Source organism: Sphaeramia orbicularis, chromosome 8 (assembly GCF_902148855.1).
Source record: "Sphaeramia orbicularis chromosome 8, fSphaOr1.1, whole genome shotgun sequence".
NCBI lineage: Eukaryota > Metazoa > Chordata > Actinopteri > Kurtiformes > Apogonidae > Sphaeramia > Sphaeramia orbicularis.
In genome coordinates, this window is record NC_043964.1 from 43,520,016 (window position 1) to 43,540,653 (window position 20,638).

The 20,638-nt window shown below is 36.5% G+C and overlaps 1 protein-coding gene across 1 annotated transcript in view; it reads right to left on the minus strand.

Annotated features, from left to right (window-relative positions):
* Window positions 1-20,638, minus strand: part of usp43b (ubiquitin specific peptidase 43b) — a 109,020-nt gene that overhangs the window by 60,756 nt on the left and 27,626 nt on the right. The window contains exon 3 of the mRNA XM_030142061.1: window positions 13,158-13,279. Coding sequence (XP_029997921.1) covers window positions 13,158-13,279 — 122 coding nt within the window. The remainder of the gene's footprint in view (window positions 1-13,157; window positions 13,280-20,638) is intronic.

Here is a 20,638-nt window from a genome sequence, read left to right on the forward strand (position 1 = left end):
CTGTTTTTACATATTTGTTGTTTTTCTATGCACACTAGTATTGATGCATTTCATTACAACTTGTTTATATACTTTTTTTCATTCATTTTCTAAACATTTTCTAGAGTTTTTTTTTTTTCTTCATGGAGACAAACCCTGCTACCAACATGCGAAAGACTGGCACCGGCATGTTCTATCAAGAATCAATAACAAAAATACTGAGGTTGTCAGGTTCTGCTGCTGTGTGGTCTTGATGCAGGAGGTCAATCTCCCAATGTGTGGTACTTTGACTGGAGGATAACTCAACTAATTAAATAAAAGTCCATATATGACTTCCTATCAGTGCTCAATAGTAACTATATTGATATCTTTAATCATTTCCATGTTATTGGACAAAATAACAGGCCCCTCAACTTTGGAACGGCCTGCCTGAGGAGATAAGGCTTGTGGAATCAATGTCATCTTTTAAATCATTTCTTAAAATGCATTTTTATAGACCTGCCCTCATGTGATGTTGTCTCTTTTTAATGTTTTTAATGTTTTTTTTAATGTTGAATATTTAATTTTACCCTGTTTTGGTTTTTCATTTACATTGACATACATGATGTTGTTTTATTCCACTCCTTCATTTTGCATTGATCTGACAGCATCATGTTATGTTATTTCTGCCCTCTCCACTACGATACATTTGAAGTTAGTCATGTTTTCGTGCTTGCTGTACTCATCTCTTTTATTGTGTTGTGTTGTTTTCAATGTTTTTATTCTGCTGTTGTGCACTTTTGCTTTGTCTGTCAAAGCACTTTGTAAACTCAGTTTTTAAAGGTGCTATATAAATAGTTATTATTATTATTATTATTATTATTATTATTATTACCATTATAAGTGAAAGCACATTTTTAATACTTCAAAAATTCATCAAAAATTCAAAAATCTAAATTTCTCAAAACTGTGAACAAACTTTGTGAACATTTTCCCGATGAAGCCATAAACAAAATTTGAAATAAATCTGACCAGTAGTTTCACAGAAGGGGATTGTTGAATTGTAGACAGTGGTGACGTTGAGTTTGATCCTTCAAAGTCACTCAAGGTCAAAGGTCATGGCCCCAGTGAAAGTCCATATATGACTTCCTATCAGTGCTCAATAATAACTATATTGATATCTCAAGCCATTTCCATGTTATAAACTATCAGAATATGGCCCATTATAAGTAAAGGCAAACGTTAATAAAGGAATCAAATCTTGGTCTCTAAGGGTTAAACACCGGTGGCTGTCGTCAGCTCTCTGCTTGGTCTTGCTCATCCCTTTAAACCAGATGTTTTCCAACACTTATATCTCAAAAGGAACCACTCATACAATGGGGTTTCTCTTAGTCTGTTGGAAACCCTGAGTTTTAGGAAACAACCTTTTGCTTAAGCTTCACTTCCTCACAGGCAGGAAAAAGCTTAAATAAAGGTAATAAAAAACACATTCTCCTGAATAAGACATCTCTGTTACCTTAAGAACAATTTATTTTTCTCCTCAAACCTGCACTTTGCAGGACTTTGGTATTACTGTAATTGAATGAGAGAATGAAACAAAGATGTCCATGGTGCTCAAAATAAAATGCCACAATATGGGATCTTTATCAATGGTTTTTAATTGTTTCTCTCAAAACTTTTTCAGCTCCTATAAATCAAGAATTTCCTTCTAATGCCTGAAAAACGACAACACTAAATCTAAACTACTACTAGGTCAGGCCCTCAAAATAATAAAACAAACACGACTTATTCAAAATACAAGATGAAATAAAGATAAAATGTAATGGAAACGTCACAATAATCACAGTTCTGTGTGAACAACAGTAAAATGTAAACAATAAGTATGTCTGGGGAGAAGGTCTTTCCTGAATTATTACTTAATAAAAGTAAAAATGAAGAAATTAATGTTCCTAATCTACTAGAAATCAAAACTCTTATCATGATGAATTTCAATATAATATTATAACGAAAATAAAACTCCTATGAATTAAAAGCTTTTGGGGATATTTTATTTTTCATGCCATTGAACTACTGGGCATAGCGCAGTCATCACACTGATTTAGCGTTTTAGTTCGTTTCTTTTATTATCAACATGACAGACATAAATCCGAAACTGTGAGGAGAAATAACTTTTTATCCACGACAGGTTTGATTCACGGCTGCCACCCTAAACTGCACAGAATGCGCCATGCTTCACATAAACCAATAACAGACTGGTGTGGAGTCTAACTCAACAGCAATAAACTACATATAGTGTTATAGTGAATGTGAGAACTCTGGAGACGTCACTGTCACATAAAGGACAATTTATTCATTTCCTACATCATGCAGAGACTAAAAATACAACACGGTTCAGTTTAATGCCAAACTTCCACTCAAGCCATGTGTAAAAATACTCATCCTCCGCTTCCTAATGCTCATATCTTCTATATTACATCTGTAAGCAACACTTAAAGTCCCAAAGGAAATGTGTAGGGAACTTTACAATGCATCCAGAATGTGCTGCCATGGGAAATTAAGCCATAGACGAACTGCTCAAATGTGTTTCCCTATAGCAGGGGTGTCAAACTAATTTTAGTTCAGGGGCCACATTCATCCCAATATGATCTCAAGTGGACCAGACCAGTAAAAAACAGAGTAATAACCTATAAACAAAAATTCCCAATTTTTCTTTGTTTTAGTGCAAAAAAGGAAAAGTGCAGTTTTACCCATAATATGCCTCAGCTTTTCATTTACACATGTACATTACAGATCACAGTGGATCTACAAATACACAAAACATTTAGTAACAGACAGAATATTGTTTAAATTCCACTTATTTTTAGGTTGTTCATGGTTGTTTAGATTATTCACAGTTTTGTGAAAAAATAGTTTGTAATTGTAAACATTTTCATCATGTAATTTTAGAGAAAAATTTGGAATTGTCATTATTTATAGGTTATTATGATATTATTTTACTTTTCCGATACACTAGAGATTGAATTGGTCTGAATGTGGCCCCTGAACTAAAATGATTTTAAGATCCTTGATTATTAATATCTTCAGAGTAATTTTTACATTTGACAAATTCATCTCACGGGCCAGATTAGATGCTGTGGTGGGCCGGTTTTGGCCCCCAGGCTGCATGTTTCACATCCTTGACCTATAGGAAGGCACCTGACAGACCCAGTGGGGGAAGGGATGAAGATGAATAAAGCCCTATTCAAGCAAACCCAGCTGACACTGGCTCTTAGTAGATCTCTCCCTCTTGGCAGAGTAGAATGGCTGCCCTACGGATGTCTTATTCTTGCCAGGAAACAGCGGGGGTAACTGCACTCCATGCATACAAATCACACTCAAGCGCCACTAAAACATAGATGCGGCCCATGCTGCTCTAAAACACCTAAAAACAGAGGAAGGAAGAGGTGATATTCTGGTGAAGCTCTAATGGAGAAAGCGTGCAGTCGTATGTGTCCTCTGTCTGGGAAGAGACTCAGAGCTGGGACACACTGACCAAGCTTTGAGAGCTTTTTACACACTGTAAAATATAATTTGGCCCATTTGTTGTGCTAACATATTATTCTGTGCTAGAACAACAACACATTACTTGACGTGATAAAACAAAAATGCAATAAAATAAAATAAAAAATATTACAAAAATATAAAAATATAATAAAAAAAAAAAAAGTTAAAAATGTGTCAACTACAAAAAGAATGTTAACTTGAAAATCCTTGTTTAACTAAGTTAGTAAATTCTGTCGACTTCACTTCAGTGACAGTTTAGGAAAGTAGATGGAGTTAAAGCCCTGTGTTATCATGTTTTGGTAACATAGCGTTCAAATGCATCACGGACAATCATCAGGGATCTTTTCTTTTTGAGAACTTATCATTGCTCTTTTGTGCCTTGTTTCAAAGCAGGGAATGCATTTTATAATGCACATTACGCATTTATTTTGTTTAAGAAATTGCCTCAAGTATATGCACTTACATTGTTTCAAATTATGGAAGTAAAAAAGATTTGGAACTTTGCATTTTTACCTCTGCCAAGGAGGTTGTTTTTGCCAGGGTTTGTTTGTTTGTTTGTTGGTTAGTTAGCAAGATAACTCAAAAAGTTATGGACAGATTTCAGTAAATGATGATACTGGCACAAGGAACAAATTATTAAATTTTGGTGGTCATAAGGGGATCTGCCTTGGCGGAGGTCTGTGCTCTCTGAGTGCTTTTCTAGTTGGAACTGAAATTGCTGCAGCTGAACTACAATAATAATAATAATAATAATAATAATAATAATAATAATAATAATAATTATTATTATTATTATTATTATTATTATTATTATTATTATTATTATTATTATAAATGACATGTCCGCATCAACCAAATTAGAAAACTGGTGTCTACACATTAAAATTTTTAATTCAGCTGAATTACATTTTTAAGTTCAAGCAAGACTTCAACTAACTAGCAAATCTGTGTCCAAAAAACAAATACAGAGGCACACACAACAAGGGATACTTCACTGAGACAACATGATGTTTTCATTTGATGTAAAAATTTAAGGCAGCCCTTTCACGCATATTTTTATGTTGAAACAACCCATTATTTTTTACAGTGTAGTAACAAACCAACCTGATATATGTATCTGTGACTGTTGAAAGAAAAACAGTTAAAAACAACAGGTCACAACATGTCAACGGGCAATTCTTCACACTCAACCCATCATGCAAGGACTGATGAAGGACAGTTTATTCATCTCACCCATACTCTGAAATGGAAAAATCATAAAGCTTTGTTAGCTCATGATACTTTTCAGCTCAACTCGCCTCGACTTCACTCAACTTGGCTTGGTTTTGGATCCAGAACACTGCATTTCCACTATATTTATGAGACCCCTCAGCATGGCTTAACATCATAGCAACACAACACAAACAGACTGTGACAACCTCTCTAGTGCAACTACAGGCAAAGGCGGAAACTTAAAACTAAGTTATAATATTCTGAGATTTGTCACTAGTTTCATCATTGCCTGATGACACACATGTATAGATGCAGCAATGATTCTGGATCGACCAGCGTGTGATGGTTTTATTGTGAATACCTGGTGGTGTTGACTCTTACATAATAGAAATATAGAGAGAGCATTGCATGATGGGTTTGTTTGTAGCATTAAAGTGTGCCTGTACTGGTCATGCTTACAACATCAATCATGCTTTGTGTATTACCTATAAGAAAGAGAGGTGCAAATTAAGTAAAAAAAATCACCATAAATGCACCACACTGGATCTTTTTATTACGTGAATTACAGACAGGGGCAGAACCTATGGGAAGCAGCCGCTGCCGGTCGGAAGTGATGGTTGATTCCAGGTGACAGACTACGAGTAAACATGCAGCAGTCAGTGAGCAAGATGGAGTGAAAAGCACATGTTTGCACTTGTTGTTTACCCTTTAATATTTCTAGGTTTAAAAGTTTATAGTGATTCTAAGTCTTTTCCATGTGTCCATTTAAACCTTGTTTACATGTTTTGCTGCAATTTAAGAAATAATGGCTGGAGAAAAGATGATTCAGAAAACAAAGTATTACAGTAACTCCATCAGGTCCTGGTCTGGTTTCTGAACTCCAAAATGCAGTGAGTCTGATTTATGCACATATTTTACAGGAGCAAAAGCACTAAACATTTAGAGAGTAACAATGTTTCTGGTTAATTTCAGACTTTTGTGGGACTGCTTAGGTGTCTGGGAAACCGTGCTGCAGACATCAGATATATGTTCAGTGAAGAACATGTGGACTAGTGTTTCTATCAATGGGCTGATTTGTTTTTTAAAAAATTAATTAATTAAAAAATAATTATATGCATTTTGCTACCATTGTTGTAGATCTTAAGGCAGGCTTGTATTGTCAATCTGTAAAAATATACACAGAAAAAAATAAATAAATAAATAAATAAATAAAAAAATATATATATATGTATATATATATATATATATATATATATATATATATATATATATATATATATATATATATATATATATATATAGGGTGTCCCATAAGTCTCCATACACAGGAGACATAATACATTCCATAGTTCTAACACGTATTTCTTTATATTTCTTCTTTATAGTTCTTCAGCAGTGGAGGACACGCATTGAAATGTGTTCCCGACAAAATGGCAGTCATATAGAGCATATTATATAAATAAAATGGTTTATGTCAAGAAACATTTATTTTTCCTATGCATGGAGACTTATGGGACACCCTGTATATATGTTGTTTTTTTGTTTAATTTCACCAACCAAAATATGTGTCATTTTACATTAAGATCTAATGCCATTAGTGCAAAACTCAACAGCGCCAACTCTACTTGAATTAGTTAATAATTACTCTCTTTCCAAGTAAGCCTACACTTGCCAGTTGATTTTTCTAATTTTCATAAATCCCATTTGTGTTTTGGAAATAAAAATACAAAACCAAGATGAGAAAATCTCCACTGTTTTCTTTATTGTGCATGTATATTTTCATAAATGCACCAAACATTGTATTATTGTAATGGAAATGCTAATTTAAAGAACCAAATGATCACAAATTACATCAGAGTAAGCACCTACTATGAAACTAAAGGTCAAAATGACTCTTTAGTTTATAGAAACAGCTGATTCTTACTCTAGCTTTTGTCAAAATATTGCAATAACACTGGTCCAAAATGATCAGGATGGGACCTTTTGGCCAGATCGACTAGCACTGAATTCAACCTTCAATGTAGACATGAAACTAGTCAGAACCAATCAAACTACTGGGATTGTAAACTCCAAAGTACTGGATCCTTCTCTTTACACTAGGGGTTGAGTGATAATTTTATTTTCCAGGGCCAGAACCAGTATACATACATCTTTTCTGATGCAGTTCTAGAGTCACTTTGGAACCGGTGCTTTGTCTTACACTATATTACTTAACAGCAGAACCAGCGACTGGCCAGGCAAACTGGGAGGTAGGGGAAGCGCTAACATCAATGGGCTGGTAGTGGGATTAGTATGACCAACAACAGCATAAGACTTTATGACAGTTATTTAAAAAAGTCAATGCCTAATTTATCTAATCCTGGAAGAAAATAATATGGAGCCATGGAGTAAAACCAGTGTGCTGACCCCTTTGACATGTTCACTGACTATGACTAGTGAACTATTCTGCTATCCTGAGTAAGGTTGAAAGTGGGCTCTAGTTTAATAAACTGACCACAGGTTTCAAACATCTACTTTCTTCCCATAAAAAAAAAAAAAATTACATTGTGTGACCCAGTATATTGTAACTTATTGCTAGCCAGTTTGGTTCACCTACACAGACTGTGTCAGTACCTGATCCAAATCGAATACTTGATTTGTTTTACGCACGTGCAAGGATACTGGGTTCTTTGTATAACTGATTAGTTGTCAAATACAGGATGAAATGATTTCCTAATACATATTTTGTTTTCACAGTGTGCTTGATATTCACTGCCCCCCCCCACCCACCCAAAAAAAAAAAAAAAAGTTCCACACTCAATGCATGCATTCACTGTGACACTGTTTCAATAAGCTCATGCAATGTTGCTTTATTTCCATTAGTTTTTGGGAACATGACATTTTTTTAACCTAGACCTGACCAACTGAACCAACCCCAGATCATGACACTGCCCCCACAGGCTTGTACTGTAGGTACTAGGAATGATGGGTAGTCACTTCAACCACCATCATTCTGGAACAGGGTCAATCTGGACTCATCGGACCACATGACCTTTCTCCATGTAAACACAGTCCAGTCTGTATGCTCTCTATCAAACTAATGGTTCTTTCAGAGATGAGAGACTACTCATTACAACAGTCAGGGTTAAAAAAAATTGTGGCAGATGAGCTTTTCAACATATTTGGTAAATCCCTCTCAGTCTGATTTAGCAGGTGTTACTAGATACTGTTAACTGCTGTTAGTCAATGATGGGTACTGACTGGAAAAAAAATATAGAAATTTCATAACTCCTACATGTAAGACATTTATATTCACTGACTTTAAAGGGTACCTGTAGTGAATTTTCATTGCAAGCTATTTCAAAAGATCACGTATCATGCTAGCATTTCCATCAGGTAACTTACGATACCATCCTTTGTCAAGTATGCGTGAGTATTATTATAAGTGATAGACTTGCACTGTGATGTAATGGCGTGGCTCTATGATGGATCTGAAGCAAAGCAATTAGAAAGTTGAACGAGCACTAGCATCACATTCCAGCTTTGAATGTCTGTCGGAAGATAAAAGAGTCAAACTAAGTCAAAGCAAGAAAAACAGTTTGAGCAGGTCAACAGCCAGCACTTCCCAGTAAACACAGGTATTGTTTGAGGTCTGATGAAGGACAGTTTATTCACATCACAGGAGCATTAACCTTAAAGCTTCACTGTTAACTAACTCAAACTTCAATACAGACATAAAAACAATTAAATTACTCAGCTTGTAAACTGAATAGTACCAAATTCTGTTCTTTCAAAGTAACGAATCTTCATCAAGTCAGCAATCAAAAATAAGATGACAAAGCCTGCCTGCTTCAAAAAGAAGAAGCGAGGGTCTTTCAGATAAAGCGTCATTGTGTGGAGCCGACAGCCGTACTCCCACTGAAACTGCACCGCGTTTGTAATCTGAAACGCTCGGCTGCCCGTCACTTGGCTTCACTGTAATGAACAATGCTTGACAGACAGACATTTTCTTGCAATCTCCATCGGCTACAACCAGGGATTCTCTCACATATACATAAAGATCACAGTCTTTGATGTCATTTTAGATTATCTTACTTGATTAGAGGAGAAGAAGAGCTGTATATTCCTAGGACAGAACAGAATAGAATAGAATAGAATAGAATAGAATACAATACAATACAATACAATACAATACAATAGGCTATACTGTCATTACACCAGTTGTGCAACGAAATTGCAGGTGGTCTCTACCAGCCACATCTAAATAACACAATAAGATAAAGACATATACAAAATATACAATATAAAACAGTGTGGAATCAAAATGTGTGCAAATTAGAGATATACTGTATGAAAGGGTACCATTTTTAAAAGTTAAGAAGTAGAATAAAAATGTGCAAATGTAACTGTAAACAATCTAAACATACATGTAAACATACATGTGCCAGACATGAGGCACATGTTCTGTGTATGGTTATTGTACATTACAGTGAAGTATGGTGTGTGTTTACAGTCCAGGGGAAAAAGCTGTTCATAAGTCTGGATGTGTGGGGTTTGATTGACATGAAGAGTGAAATGGAATTTAACATTCACACATAATAACAGAAGTTAATTAGATTATGTGGCAGAATCAAAGATAAAAACTGTTTTATACTGCAGCAAAAATGGAGAATTCATGCACATTCACACCTAAAGTTCAGCTTTGACTTTGCATGTGTGGACAGATAGCATAAATTAAGACAAAATCAGTTTTGCCTTGGCTCCCTTTGGCAGTGATTTAACGTGTTTGAACATGTATAATGGCCGGGATGATGGACCCAGTGACAAACCAGGCTATTAAAAGAGCAATTCTCCGGTCTGTCAGCTCTGGATGTTGTATCACATTTGACACTCCATGGTGAAGTGTTACCCAGGCACTGATGTGTCCTTAAGACTCAGTTCCTTCAGGAGACAAGAGCGGGACAGGAGTCAAGAGGTATTTGTGCAGTAGTCCAAATTATCTGCATTTAAAACATCCTAGCGGTGGGATGGATGGCGTCTGCAACTTTTTGCTCATTATTAAAATACCCTCAGACTGTACACTTACTGTATATGCTGAAGTTCCTTTAAAAAGTTTGTGCTTCACCAGCCCAGTCATGTATATATTCCCTCTGTACCATCTCACCCACACTCTCTGGCTAGCTGCAGTATTTGAGTGGGTGAGAGGAACAAATTTTGCCTGCCAGGGTGCTAAGACTGCTGCTTCCTGTCTAGACACACCCAAGATGTCACAGCTGAAACATTTGACAGTGAGGCTAGTAATTAAGAGATGCACTATGACAGATGTATTACTGGCAGTCACACAGAGCTGCCAGTTTTCCGAGAAATTAGCAAGATGGAGGAAGGTACTGACAAACAGGATATTAGCAGAACAAAGTGGAGGACTAGTTTATAAACTTTTTACCATTTAACATAAGTGAGACCTGGTGTAGACTGTATAAATGGTAAATAAATGAATGGGGTTGCGATGGCGTCAGGGTTTTCTATTAGCATATGTAGCTGGACATGTAGAATAAATTAAGGTATGTACGGGTTAGAATGAAACCGACAAGGGGTGCTGCATTTTAGAACTGACTGGATAAAAGTGATGCAGGTAAAAAAAAAAAAAAAAAACGCAAAAGCTACACTGAGTACTGTATGAACTGACTGCACTGGAGAAAGAAGTGAATTGTAAAGCGAGTTCAGTCCTGGGTTATTTCTATGAAAATAACTTAAACAAGAAGTGAAAATAATTGCATTAGCTTCCATAAAATAAAGCAGATTTTTTTTTTAAATTGTGAAAAGTAAATAAAACAACAATGAAAATGGTAACAACAACAAAGATGAAGTAGATTTGCAAGTTAAAATGAATGTTAATGATTCAAAGTATAGAAAAATAAAATGGCGTTGTATAATGTGGGACACTAAAACAATGATTTTCTGACTCATATTTAATGTCAATCATTTTATTCTATCTATTTCAGCTTTTATAAAACAAAACTATACCTGCAATACCTAAAAAACTAAAACTAGACCTTACCTATGCACTAAAACTATAATGCAATAGAAATTAATATTAAAAACTAAGTTTAAAAAATGGTAAAATTGTCAACATTTTATTAAGTGTACTGTATTTAAATGGCTCTTATAAACTTGTCTATTGTTTCTATTTTTTAAGAAAATATTTGTCTGTCTGAGAAACAGTGACAGTAACATTAACCTACAAGAAACAAAAGTTAACTCAGATCTTCCATTATTCTTGCATCATAACCTGTTGAAAATTTTGATTTATTTGTGGTTTTGGCCATCAGCCCTGAATCCAAGTGAAAATTTGTACCAAATTTTAAGAATATATATATATATATATATATATATATATATATATATATATATATATATATATATATATATATATTAGGGCTGGACAAGTTAACGCGTTATTACCGCGTTAACGCATTCATTAAATAATTTTTTATCTCCCGTTAATGCCGTTTTATTCGAACTCCTTGTTCTGCCTTTCAAGCAAGTCTTAGTTCATTTACTGTATACATACGGACTCTTATTTTGAAACTCATGCTTTTATTTTGGCGCTCCACACGCACTGTAGAACCAAGCGCTGGTGCTCTGTGTGAACTGTGCACAGAGCTGAGAGGGGAAAAGCGAGTGAACTTTCCGAGTAATGCTGAATCAAACTTTGTTTAACTCCTGCAGAAGCAAAGCCTGTATGTATCAATCATTCTGTTGTTTGCTAAATAATTTCACATGCAAACGTGCCGTTAGAAACATGTTTATGATGTTATTTTGGATGTGTTTCTTACAATGTGTTATTAACATGTTTAAGCTAATTCGTTTATGCTAGCAGTCGGAGATGGGTTGCTAATTCTTTATGCAGGCTCATGTTAAGTTTATGGAAATTCATTGGTCGTGTTTAGATCTAATATGCCAGCCTTTGAACTAACCTTTACTTATTTACAATGTGATTGTTGTATTAGCAGTCAGTTTAAGTTTATAATAATTACATCTATGCATTCTCCGTGAATATGCATATCATTAATAGACATAACTAATTGATTTATTTTGTCTTTATTTTATAGTTTCACTCTGTCAATCTGCATGATTAAAGCTGCAAACTTCATAGAGGACATATCTTGCATCGTCAATTCAGAGTTTAGCTCGCTGTCTAGCTCAGACTAAGTACAGACGTCTTAGCGAGGACAGTACAATTATAAATCCTATTCTTCTGCCCCTGCTTGTGTGCGTGTAGTGATTAGCACTACAGAGAGACAACAGGTTTCCCAAGAAAAGATGGACGCCCAAAACTTCTCCCCAAATCTTTTACTTGAGACTCACTGTAAAACTACAACATACATACAAAATATGTCTCAGTTATGTTCATTGCCTTAGTACATTTACATGGCATTATACATTTAAATGAATGGGAAAAAGATCGCTAGCTCGATGCTAACTTGAATGGGAAAATCCATAGACACGCTAACGATTAGCATTTACAGATTAACTTAAGATTTACAACGTCTTTTTATCCAGCAACAAAGGTTCACATCAGAGATATTTGATACCATTCATTCTTACAACAACTGAACATAAAATACTTACAGGCAAACGTTTTTCGGGCCATACAAACAGAGTGAAAGAAACGTGTCTGTTAGTTCCTTCTTATGTCCGAACTGACTACGGTAACACCGGAAGGACAAAACATACATTAGTGCAACTTATTCCGACCACTAGAGGGCCCCCTTTGCTTGCTTTTAACAACTGAACATCACATATTATTGGGCTTATTAGTATTAGTACTTATTAGTGGGCTTAAGACTCCTGTCATTCACTCACAAGTGGAAATAAACTGGTGGGGACATAAACATGGAGAAAAGTACCGGTCTTTTACATGGACATTTTCAATTTAAATGTCTTCAAATGGTGGGGTTGAGAAGGACAAAGTTGTTTGGAAGCGCTGCAATGTGGAATTATTTTTTATCACCGGAGTACTTCAAGTCTGAAATATCACTTAAAGGCAATACACAGTGTTGATGCCAGCAACCCCCCCCCCCCCAATATAACTATGTGATTAATCGCGATTAATCACAGAAATCCATGCGATTAATTGTGATTACAAAATGTTATCACTGCCAAGCACTAATATATATATATGAATAAAATGTTGTGGTACCTGATAGTGTTATAACACAACCATAAAACAATCCCTATTGTATAAGCACTCCATATAAAAACGTACACTAAAGTAAATCATACTGTTTAATTACATTAAAATCTGATAAATAATGGGAAACACAAATATTGCTCCTGTGCTCATTGTAAAAGACTATCATAAAGCTTTCTCTAAAGTGTTAAATAATAACCCTGTGAGATAAGGAGGTATGCGGTTTCATTTATGGCAGAGTGAGCGTGTTGTGTTGAAAAAGGAAACTCACTTGTACTGCGCCTGGAAATGCTCCTGAACAAAGCTGTGTTGCAGACTGGGCTGCTGGGACTGGGACTGGGACTGGGACTGGGACGGGTCAGGAGGCAGCATCTCCTCAGTTCCACCTGGGCCCTGCAGGACAGAGGACGGTGATGTCAAACCATCATGATACATAGTCAAGCTCAGTCACAGGAAGCTCATACTGAGCATAGTGGTAGTCTAGAAATAACGGGAGTTCAGCTTTTGTACATTCTTTTCTTTTCGAAGTCAAAAGTGGTGGAAAGCACTGACCTAAACATAACCCCTTGGGAAGCCTCCTTTCATCTACTTACCTACAATAGGGAAGAGGCTGGCCTTGGATGAAGATGAAAGAAAAGAGAAATGATAAAAATACCAGGATGATCTATGGAAAACTCTGCAAGGTCACATAAGCAGCGTGTGGGACGACACACACTGGGAGAGTCTCAAACACTGCTGTGCGTTAATGACGTACAACTGACTGAATAACTTTGTGCATCACAAACATGCTCTCTACACCATAAGGCCTATGTGCAGGAGTTTATCATTGCATTACTGTAACAGGTTACAGATTACTAGTTAGCCTTTTAAAATGTAATAAATAATAGGGTTGCACAACAAACCAAAATACCTTGTTTTTAATTTTACCATGTATTTGTCATTTATTACCTTGTATATATCTATTATATGTTGCATATGAAAATGTTCTTCCATCTGTGGTATAGAGTTGGCCTTTTTGTATATTTTCAGTATTTCTGTGTAGTTTTGATCTATATTGTTGGTATTTTTCCATATATATTTTCAGTATAATGTTTGTGTGACTGTGTTTTTTTTATACAGTCTTTCTTTTTGCACTTTAAGAATCTGCTGCTAAACAGAACAGAGCAGCTAAACTGATTTTTATTGTTCCTGTAACAATAAATATAAGCAATAAAGATTTTTTCTATTCTATTCTATTCTATTCTATTCTATTCTGTTTCAGTGTTCTGTTCTGCTGTTCTGTTTTATTCTATTGAATTTTATCTGTTCTGTTCTATTCTATTCTGTTTCACTGTTCTGTTCTGTTATTCTATTCTATTCTATTCTATTCTATTCTATTCTATTCTATTCTGTTTCACTGTTCTGTTCTGCTGTTCTATTCTATTGAATTTTATCTGTTCGGTTCTATTCTATTCTGTTTCACTGTTCTGTTATTCTATTCTATTCTATTCTATTCTATTCTATTCTCTTCTATTCTGTTTCACTGTTCTGTTCTGCTGTTCTGTTCTATTCTATTGAATTGTATCTGTTCTGTTGTTCTATTCTATTCTATTCTATTCTATTCTATTCTATTCTATTCTATTCTGTTTCTCTGCTCTGCTGTTCTGTTCTATTCTATTGAATTTTATCTGTTCTGTTGTTCTATTCTATTCTAATCTATTTCTATTCTGTTTCACTGTTCTGTTCTGTTCTGCTGTTCTATTCTATTCTATTCTATTCTATTCTATTCTATTCTATTCTATTCTATTCTATTCTATTCTATTCTGTTTCACTGTTCTGTTCTGTTTTACTGTACTATTCTATTCTATTCTATTCTATCCACCAAACTTGCAAAGCAAAAAAAAAAAAACAAAACCCCCAGAATGGACAAAACAAACACAGGCTCTAATGAGGGGTTTTAATGTTTTTCGGGGCCACCGTATGGGAAGATGAGACATCATCGATAGGTGCCAGTAAATATCACACACTGAACCTTTAATTATATATTCTCTAAAAGTATAGCAGGACAGTGACCTGAGCCATTAAAAGTTTTAAAGTAGCTCCTCATTGAACTACAGGGACAGAGTGTAAAAGGGTATGAGTTCTAGTAAGTTCTAATAAGCTGTTATTTTACTGTTGGGATACTTCCCGTCAGTGTCAGCTCTGTTTCACACCTGACAGCCAGTGAAACATCTTGAAATGTTCTTTAATTTAACAAGTGCTTCTGCTCAAAAGGGCAGTATGTTAGTGTTTCTCTACTCAGACATCATCAGGATCAGTGTAAATGTCAGGTAGTTGAGAATGCATTAAGTCATCGTATCATTACAGCTGTGCTTTTACGGCAAGCTGACCGGGCCAAACGGAACTGCACTCCCCAAGGCTTCACTGTTGACACATGCTCTCTCTGTGTTTACTATTCCTCCGGTTTCTAGCTCAGCTCCTGGTCCCATACAGGCTGCCACTGTTCCCAGGCTGGCAGCTCGACCATGACCTCTGCACACAAATGGAGCTGAAAGGAGATTTAGGTTTTCTAAAGGCGAGGGCGTGTGTGTTCGTCTGAGAAATCAGTCCGAGACAGAGACAGACAGCGACACGGAAGAGTCCGGTACAGTTCACAACCGTTTCAACTCTGAGCCTATTCTTCGAAGAGCATTTGAGTTTTGCAAAGACTAAGCGCAAGACTGAAACCTGACCTTCCTGCTGTATTGTGTTCCAACAGGCACAAACAAAGGCAAACCTCTACCTGCTTTCTCAACCTTCCTCTTTGCATGTCCTCTAATTCCCCCCCTTCATGAAACTTTAGGAATGCCAACACAGCTGATCCTGTTCATTGTTCAGGTAAAGCATGCAATGTGAGCTTCTGTTACAAAATTTTGAGAGACTGGAGCCTGAATTTCCCTCGCTAGTGGATTCCAGAGCTATCTTTATGTAGAGATAACAAGGCGACATTTTAGACCACAGAGTGCAGACACAGTTGTTCTTATCACTTCTCACAAATTCCTGTCCAGCTCTGCCCTGTCAATAGGCTACAAGGTGTCAGCTGTGTGTTAACAGTAGCTGGTGACGATGCAGACATTTAGGCACAGTGGGAAAAAGTGGGACAGGTTACATGTCCACAGACATGTGGTTCAGATAAGACCTTGATTATCAAAAACGATCACGGACTTTCCCGTTGAGTAAACCGTGACCGCCGCTGGTCTAAACTAAATTGTTGTACTGGTCGGTACACCAGCCCCAACAGAACAGGGCTCCATTCTCAAGAGGTGCCATGTGCCGGTCTGAAACTGAGATGCTATCTTTGAAATTGGTTGTCAGGAAAAACATGTCAACATCAAACTGATATGATGCAACAAAACAGTATGAACACAGAGGGAAAAGAACCATCAGTACCTCGAGATTTCATGTTTTACACTTCCACTACAATATTCCTCTGAGTCTGTAGATAGATGTAAATATCTAAACAGATCATACACAGACATATATGATGTCAATTATAATCTATCAAATCATTGACCCTTTTGTTGAGTGAAGAATGAGAATGTAACAAACCTTCACTGCTCTACAGATAAACCTATTAAAGTCAAATATGAGAATGTGACGGACACTGGCAAATATACTGCAATAATCAAAAGGGCAGCTATAAAGAGACACACATTGCTATAATAATAATTTTTTACAACTGGTTCATAGTATATTACATGGTGCTGAGCGCTGACAGCCTACAACTCATAAATGGCGTTAATGGCTAAGCAGAGAAAATGAAATCAATATGGTTGAATACAATTACAGGCACTTTTAACAGGAAATGTAACATGGAGGAATTTAACCAAAAATGTGCAACTGTCAATACTTAAGATGTGTTAAGCCAGAGAATTGTCTACCTCTGCTTAATCCGTAAGCCTGAATGCCCCATGAAAGAGCTGTGTGCCAGAGCAAAGAGAAAATTAAAACTCAAATCCCTCACCCTGGCACCTAATGTGCTGTAATTGATTTCTGGGATTTAGATAAATGGCAAAGATACAGCACACAACCGAGTGTTGGGACTGAGCCAGGCCGCTGCCTCAGCACTGTCAGCAGGAGGCCAGAGTTCACTGACTGGAAGAGGGAAGAAGGAGACGAGGCCAGACAGTTAGGCATGAGAAACATATTGCTGTGCAGCTGGCAGCTGGAAATCAGACAGCTGCCTGAATGGGGTGAATTCCAAACAAGAGACCAGCTGAAATGAGCAGATTATGACCAGAATATCATGGAGAAATATGTTTCCATATGTTAGACATGCTTGTTAAGAAAAGATGAGATACGACAAGAACAGACGAGGTGAGATGAGAAAAGATGAGATACGACGAGACCAGATGAGGTAGGATGAGATGAGATGAGATGAGATACGACAAGACTAGACAACATGAAATTAGACGAGATGAGAAAAGATGAGATACAACGAGACCAGATGAGGTAAGATGAGACGAGATGAGATATGACAAGACTAGATAGATGAGCTGAGAAAAGATGAGATACGACGAGACTAGACAAGATGAGATCAAATGAGAAAATATGCAATACGATGAGATGAGACAAGATGAGGAAAGATGAGATACGACGAGACCAGATGAGGTGAGATGAGATGAGATACGACAAGACTAGACAAGATGAAATTAGATGGGATGAGAAAAGATGAGATATGACGAGACTAGACAAGATGAGATAAAATGAGAAAATATGCGAAACGATGAGATGAGATGAGAAAAGATGAGATAAGATGAGAAAAGATAAGATACAACGAGATGAGAAAAGATGAGATATGACAAGCCTAGATGAGATAAGATAAGATGAGATACGTCGAGAAAGGGACGAGATCAGATAAGAGAAGATAGGATAAGATAAGACTTTATTGATCTCACCATGGGGATATCGCAGTTGTAGTACAGAATACAAAAAACATTGCGCAAAAGACAGGCAGAAACATTAGAGTGAACTGGAAATATAAAAGAGAATTTTCTATTTATATTTCTCGTTTTTGTACATATATACATATTATTTACATATTTGCATATAGCTGTACATGATATGTTGATATTGATGTGATATGGGGGGATTACTGTGAACTGTTGTATAGTCTCTTATTGTAAATACTGGTATTTTATATGATCATACTGTCCTTTTTGGACATTAAATGAAGGTTTCATGTTTTGGGGTTTTGTATAAATAGTGCCAAATAGAGGTGATAACAGAATAACTCATGCTATCTATGATACTATCACAACAATTATCCGAGACGATGATGCCTCTGTAACTGAAGAGGAAAAATACAGCTAAATAGGCAAAAGCTGGGATAATGTATTTATTCAGTGCACTGTGGTGTCAGGTTCAGAGAATGTGACAACTGAGATAAATGATCTTTGAAAAAACAGAGCTATGGCTTGGAGCCTCTTCAACACCCCCACACTGACTGTAACTTCATGTGTGCCATCATTTAAAGTACTGACTCTGGAGCGTCGACCTGACAAAGGAATCTGTTGAGCGTCTGCAAATATTGATACATGACACCTGTACAGTAATGTATACATCACATATGGCACACAGAGGTGAGCAGTAAGTTAATGTATATAATTAGAGTTTTCAGGTATGTGTACTGTACAACTTTTACTTTGACTCTACATTTATCACAGTGATCTGGACTTTTTTACTAATTACTATTTCAAAACATGCTTGTAATTGTAATGCATTTGAGGGGAGTTATTGATTATGTTATTTTGTTATATTTTGCAGCTTTCCAACACGAAGAGTGATTTTAATCTAAATGAATGGGACAGAAACATATGTAAAGAAAAGCTACTGATGAATCCATTGGTGCATTATCACAGCTGAAATAACAGAAAAAAAAAAAAAAAAAATAACAAGATGAAAACAACGTTACTGATATCTGAAACTGATTTGCACAATGGAGGGTAGTTCATGGTCATAACTGTTGTTACTGTATTGTTTTTATGTTATTTTATTTTATAGTTTGATAGTCTTTGCAATACATTGATAGGATATGAAGTTTAGGTTGTTTAACATAAAAAAAAAAAAACAGCAAGAAAATCCAGTAGAAATGTTTTGTACAGGGCTGCTTTTTACGTTGATACTTAAAGGTTCTAGGTACTTTATTATCCCCGAGAGGTTAATAATTGAGTAGATTTCAGAGTCTGTACTTTCATACCTTTAAACTTGACCTAACAAGTTGAATCAGTACTTATACTAGTCTTTTTTACACAGCTACTTACTTCCATGTGGGTGGATACTGTGTGTACTTTTGCCACCTCTAACAACACTATCAATATTTTGTCTCAAAAATTTTACCAAAAATATCTGCTTCATTTTTAATTGTTTTGTAAAATAATATTGTACCTGTGCATTGTGCAGGCGACCTGCTTCAGGTTTCCTACTTTCTGGATAATTATTCATGCAGAAAAACAAATATTTGTCTATGCTAAACATGCATGGGCAGTTCTTCAACAATGCTATAATACTGAATAAATTAAAGCTGTGAAGAACAAATACTCCTATCCAACAAGAAATAACTACTTTGCTCAAAGGGCTTCTTGCACCATGAGATGTTATTAAAAAGTGATTTGGCAGCCTTGGAAACAGCACAGCATTTACTCATTATCCTTTTCAGCAGTGAAGATGCAAACACAGATGAGCATCTCACTGCCACATATCTGTTCACGGTCTCTAAATCAAATACCGTCAGCTCCTGGTCATCTGTACTTTTATGAAAGTCTGAAATCACACAGATTAACAGTGTACTCTGTCCCATCAGCCGGTTTTCAATAATTCACCCACAATGTTGCTGCGAGTGATTCATCTCTGCGAGTAGACCCACTGTGAAGGAACTCAGGCACTTTCACTCCACTATGGTGAAAATTCAGGACATGTAGACCCATCCTCGCAGACCACCTGTCTCATCCTGATGGGTTTTCACGAATGGGGGGTGGGGGGGTGGTAGATCGTAAAGGAGGGGGGGACGAGCGTTCTCAGTAATGGCCCTGATGTCAATAATTTAAACAAGCCGTGGAAACACACAGGGATAGACATGTCCTGGTGGTGGAGAAAGCACTATAGTGGAGTGATTGAGAACAAGACCCAACAGCACCCAAACCCCCATGGTGATCGTAACAAGAGAGAGGGATGGAGGGTGAAAAAATATATAGGCCAAGTATAGAGAAGCTGCATGTGCACTAATATAGGAGGACTGTGACAGAGCAAAGGAAATGTAAGTGGTATTCAGGACCTGAACGACTGAATGAAGAAAATCAAAGTAGTATTCTGACATACAGAGCGCTGTTAAATAATGGACTCTCCCTGTCATGTGCGTTCCTCTCTATAAATAGTCCTGATATTACGGATGCTGGGAGCTTTTCTCTCCGACCCTTCTGTCCATTATTCACTGTGGCCTCTCACTCTGTATGGACATGCTAAGTGCCAGACATCGGGGTATGGACGCGCACTGACCCCAGGGTTGTAACTGAAAGAGTGTTGTGTATAGAGAATGTTAAGGTCAGTCCACTCTTGTTACAACAGAGGGAGGACAGACTGGACCTGGGCAGGTCAGTACACTCTCTAACCATCCATCCACACAATAGTGACTCTCTCTCCATCTTTAAGACCAGACTCACGACTCACCTGTTCAAGACTGCCTACCCACCATAATAATTTATCTTACATCTTACCCTGTACTACATCTCTTGCACT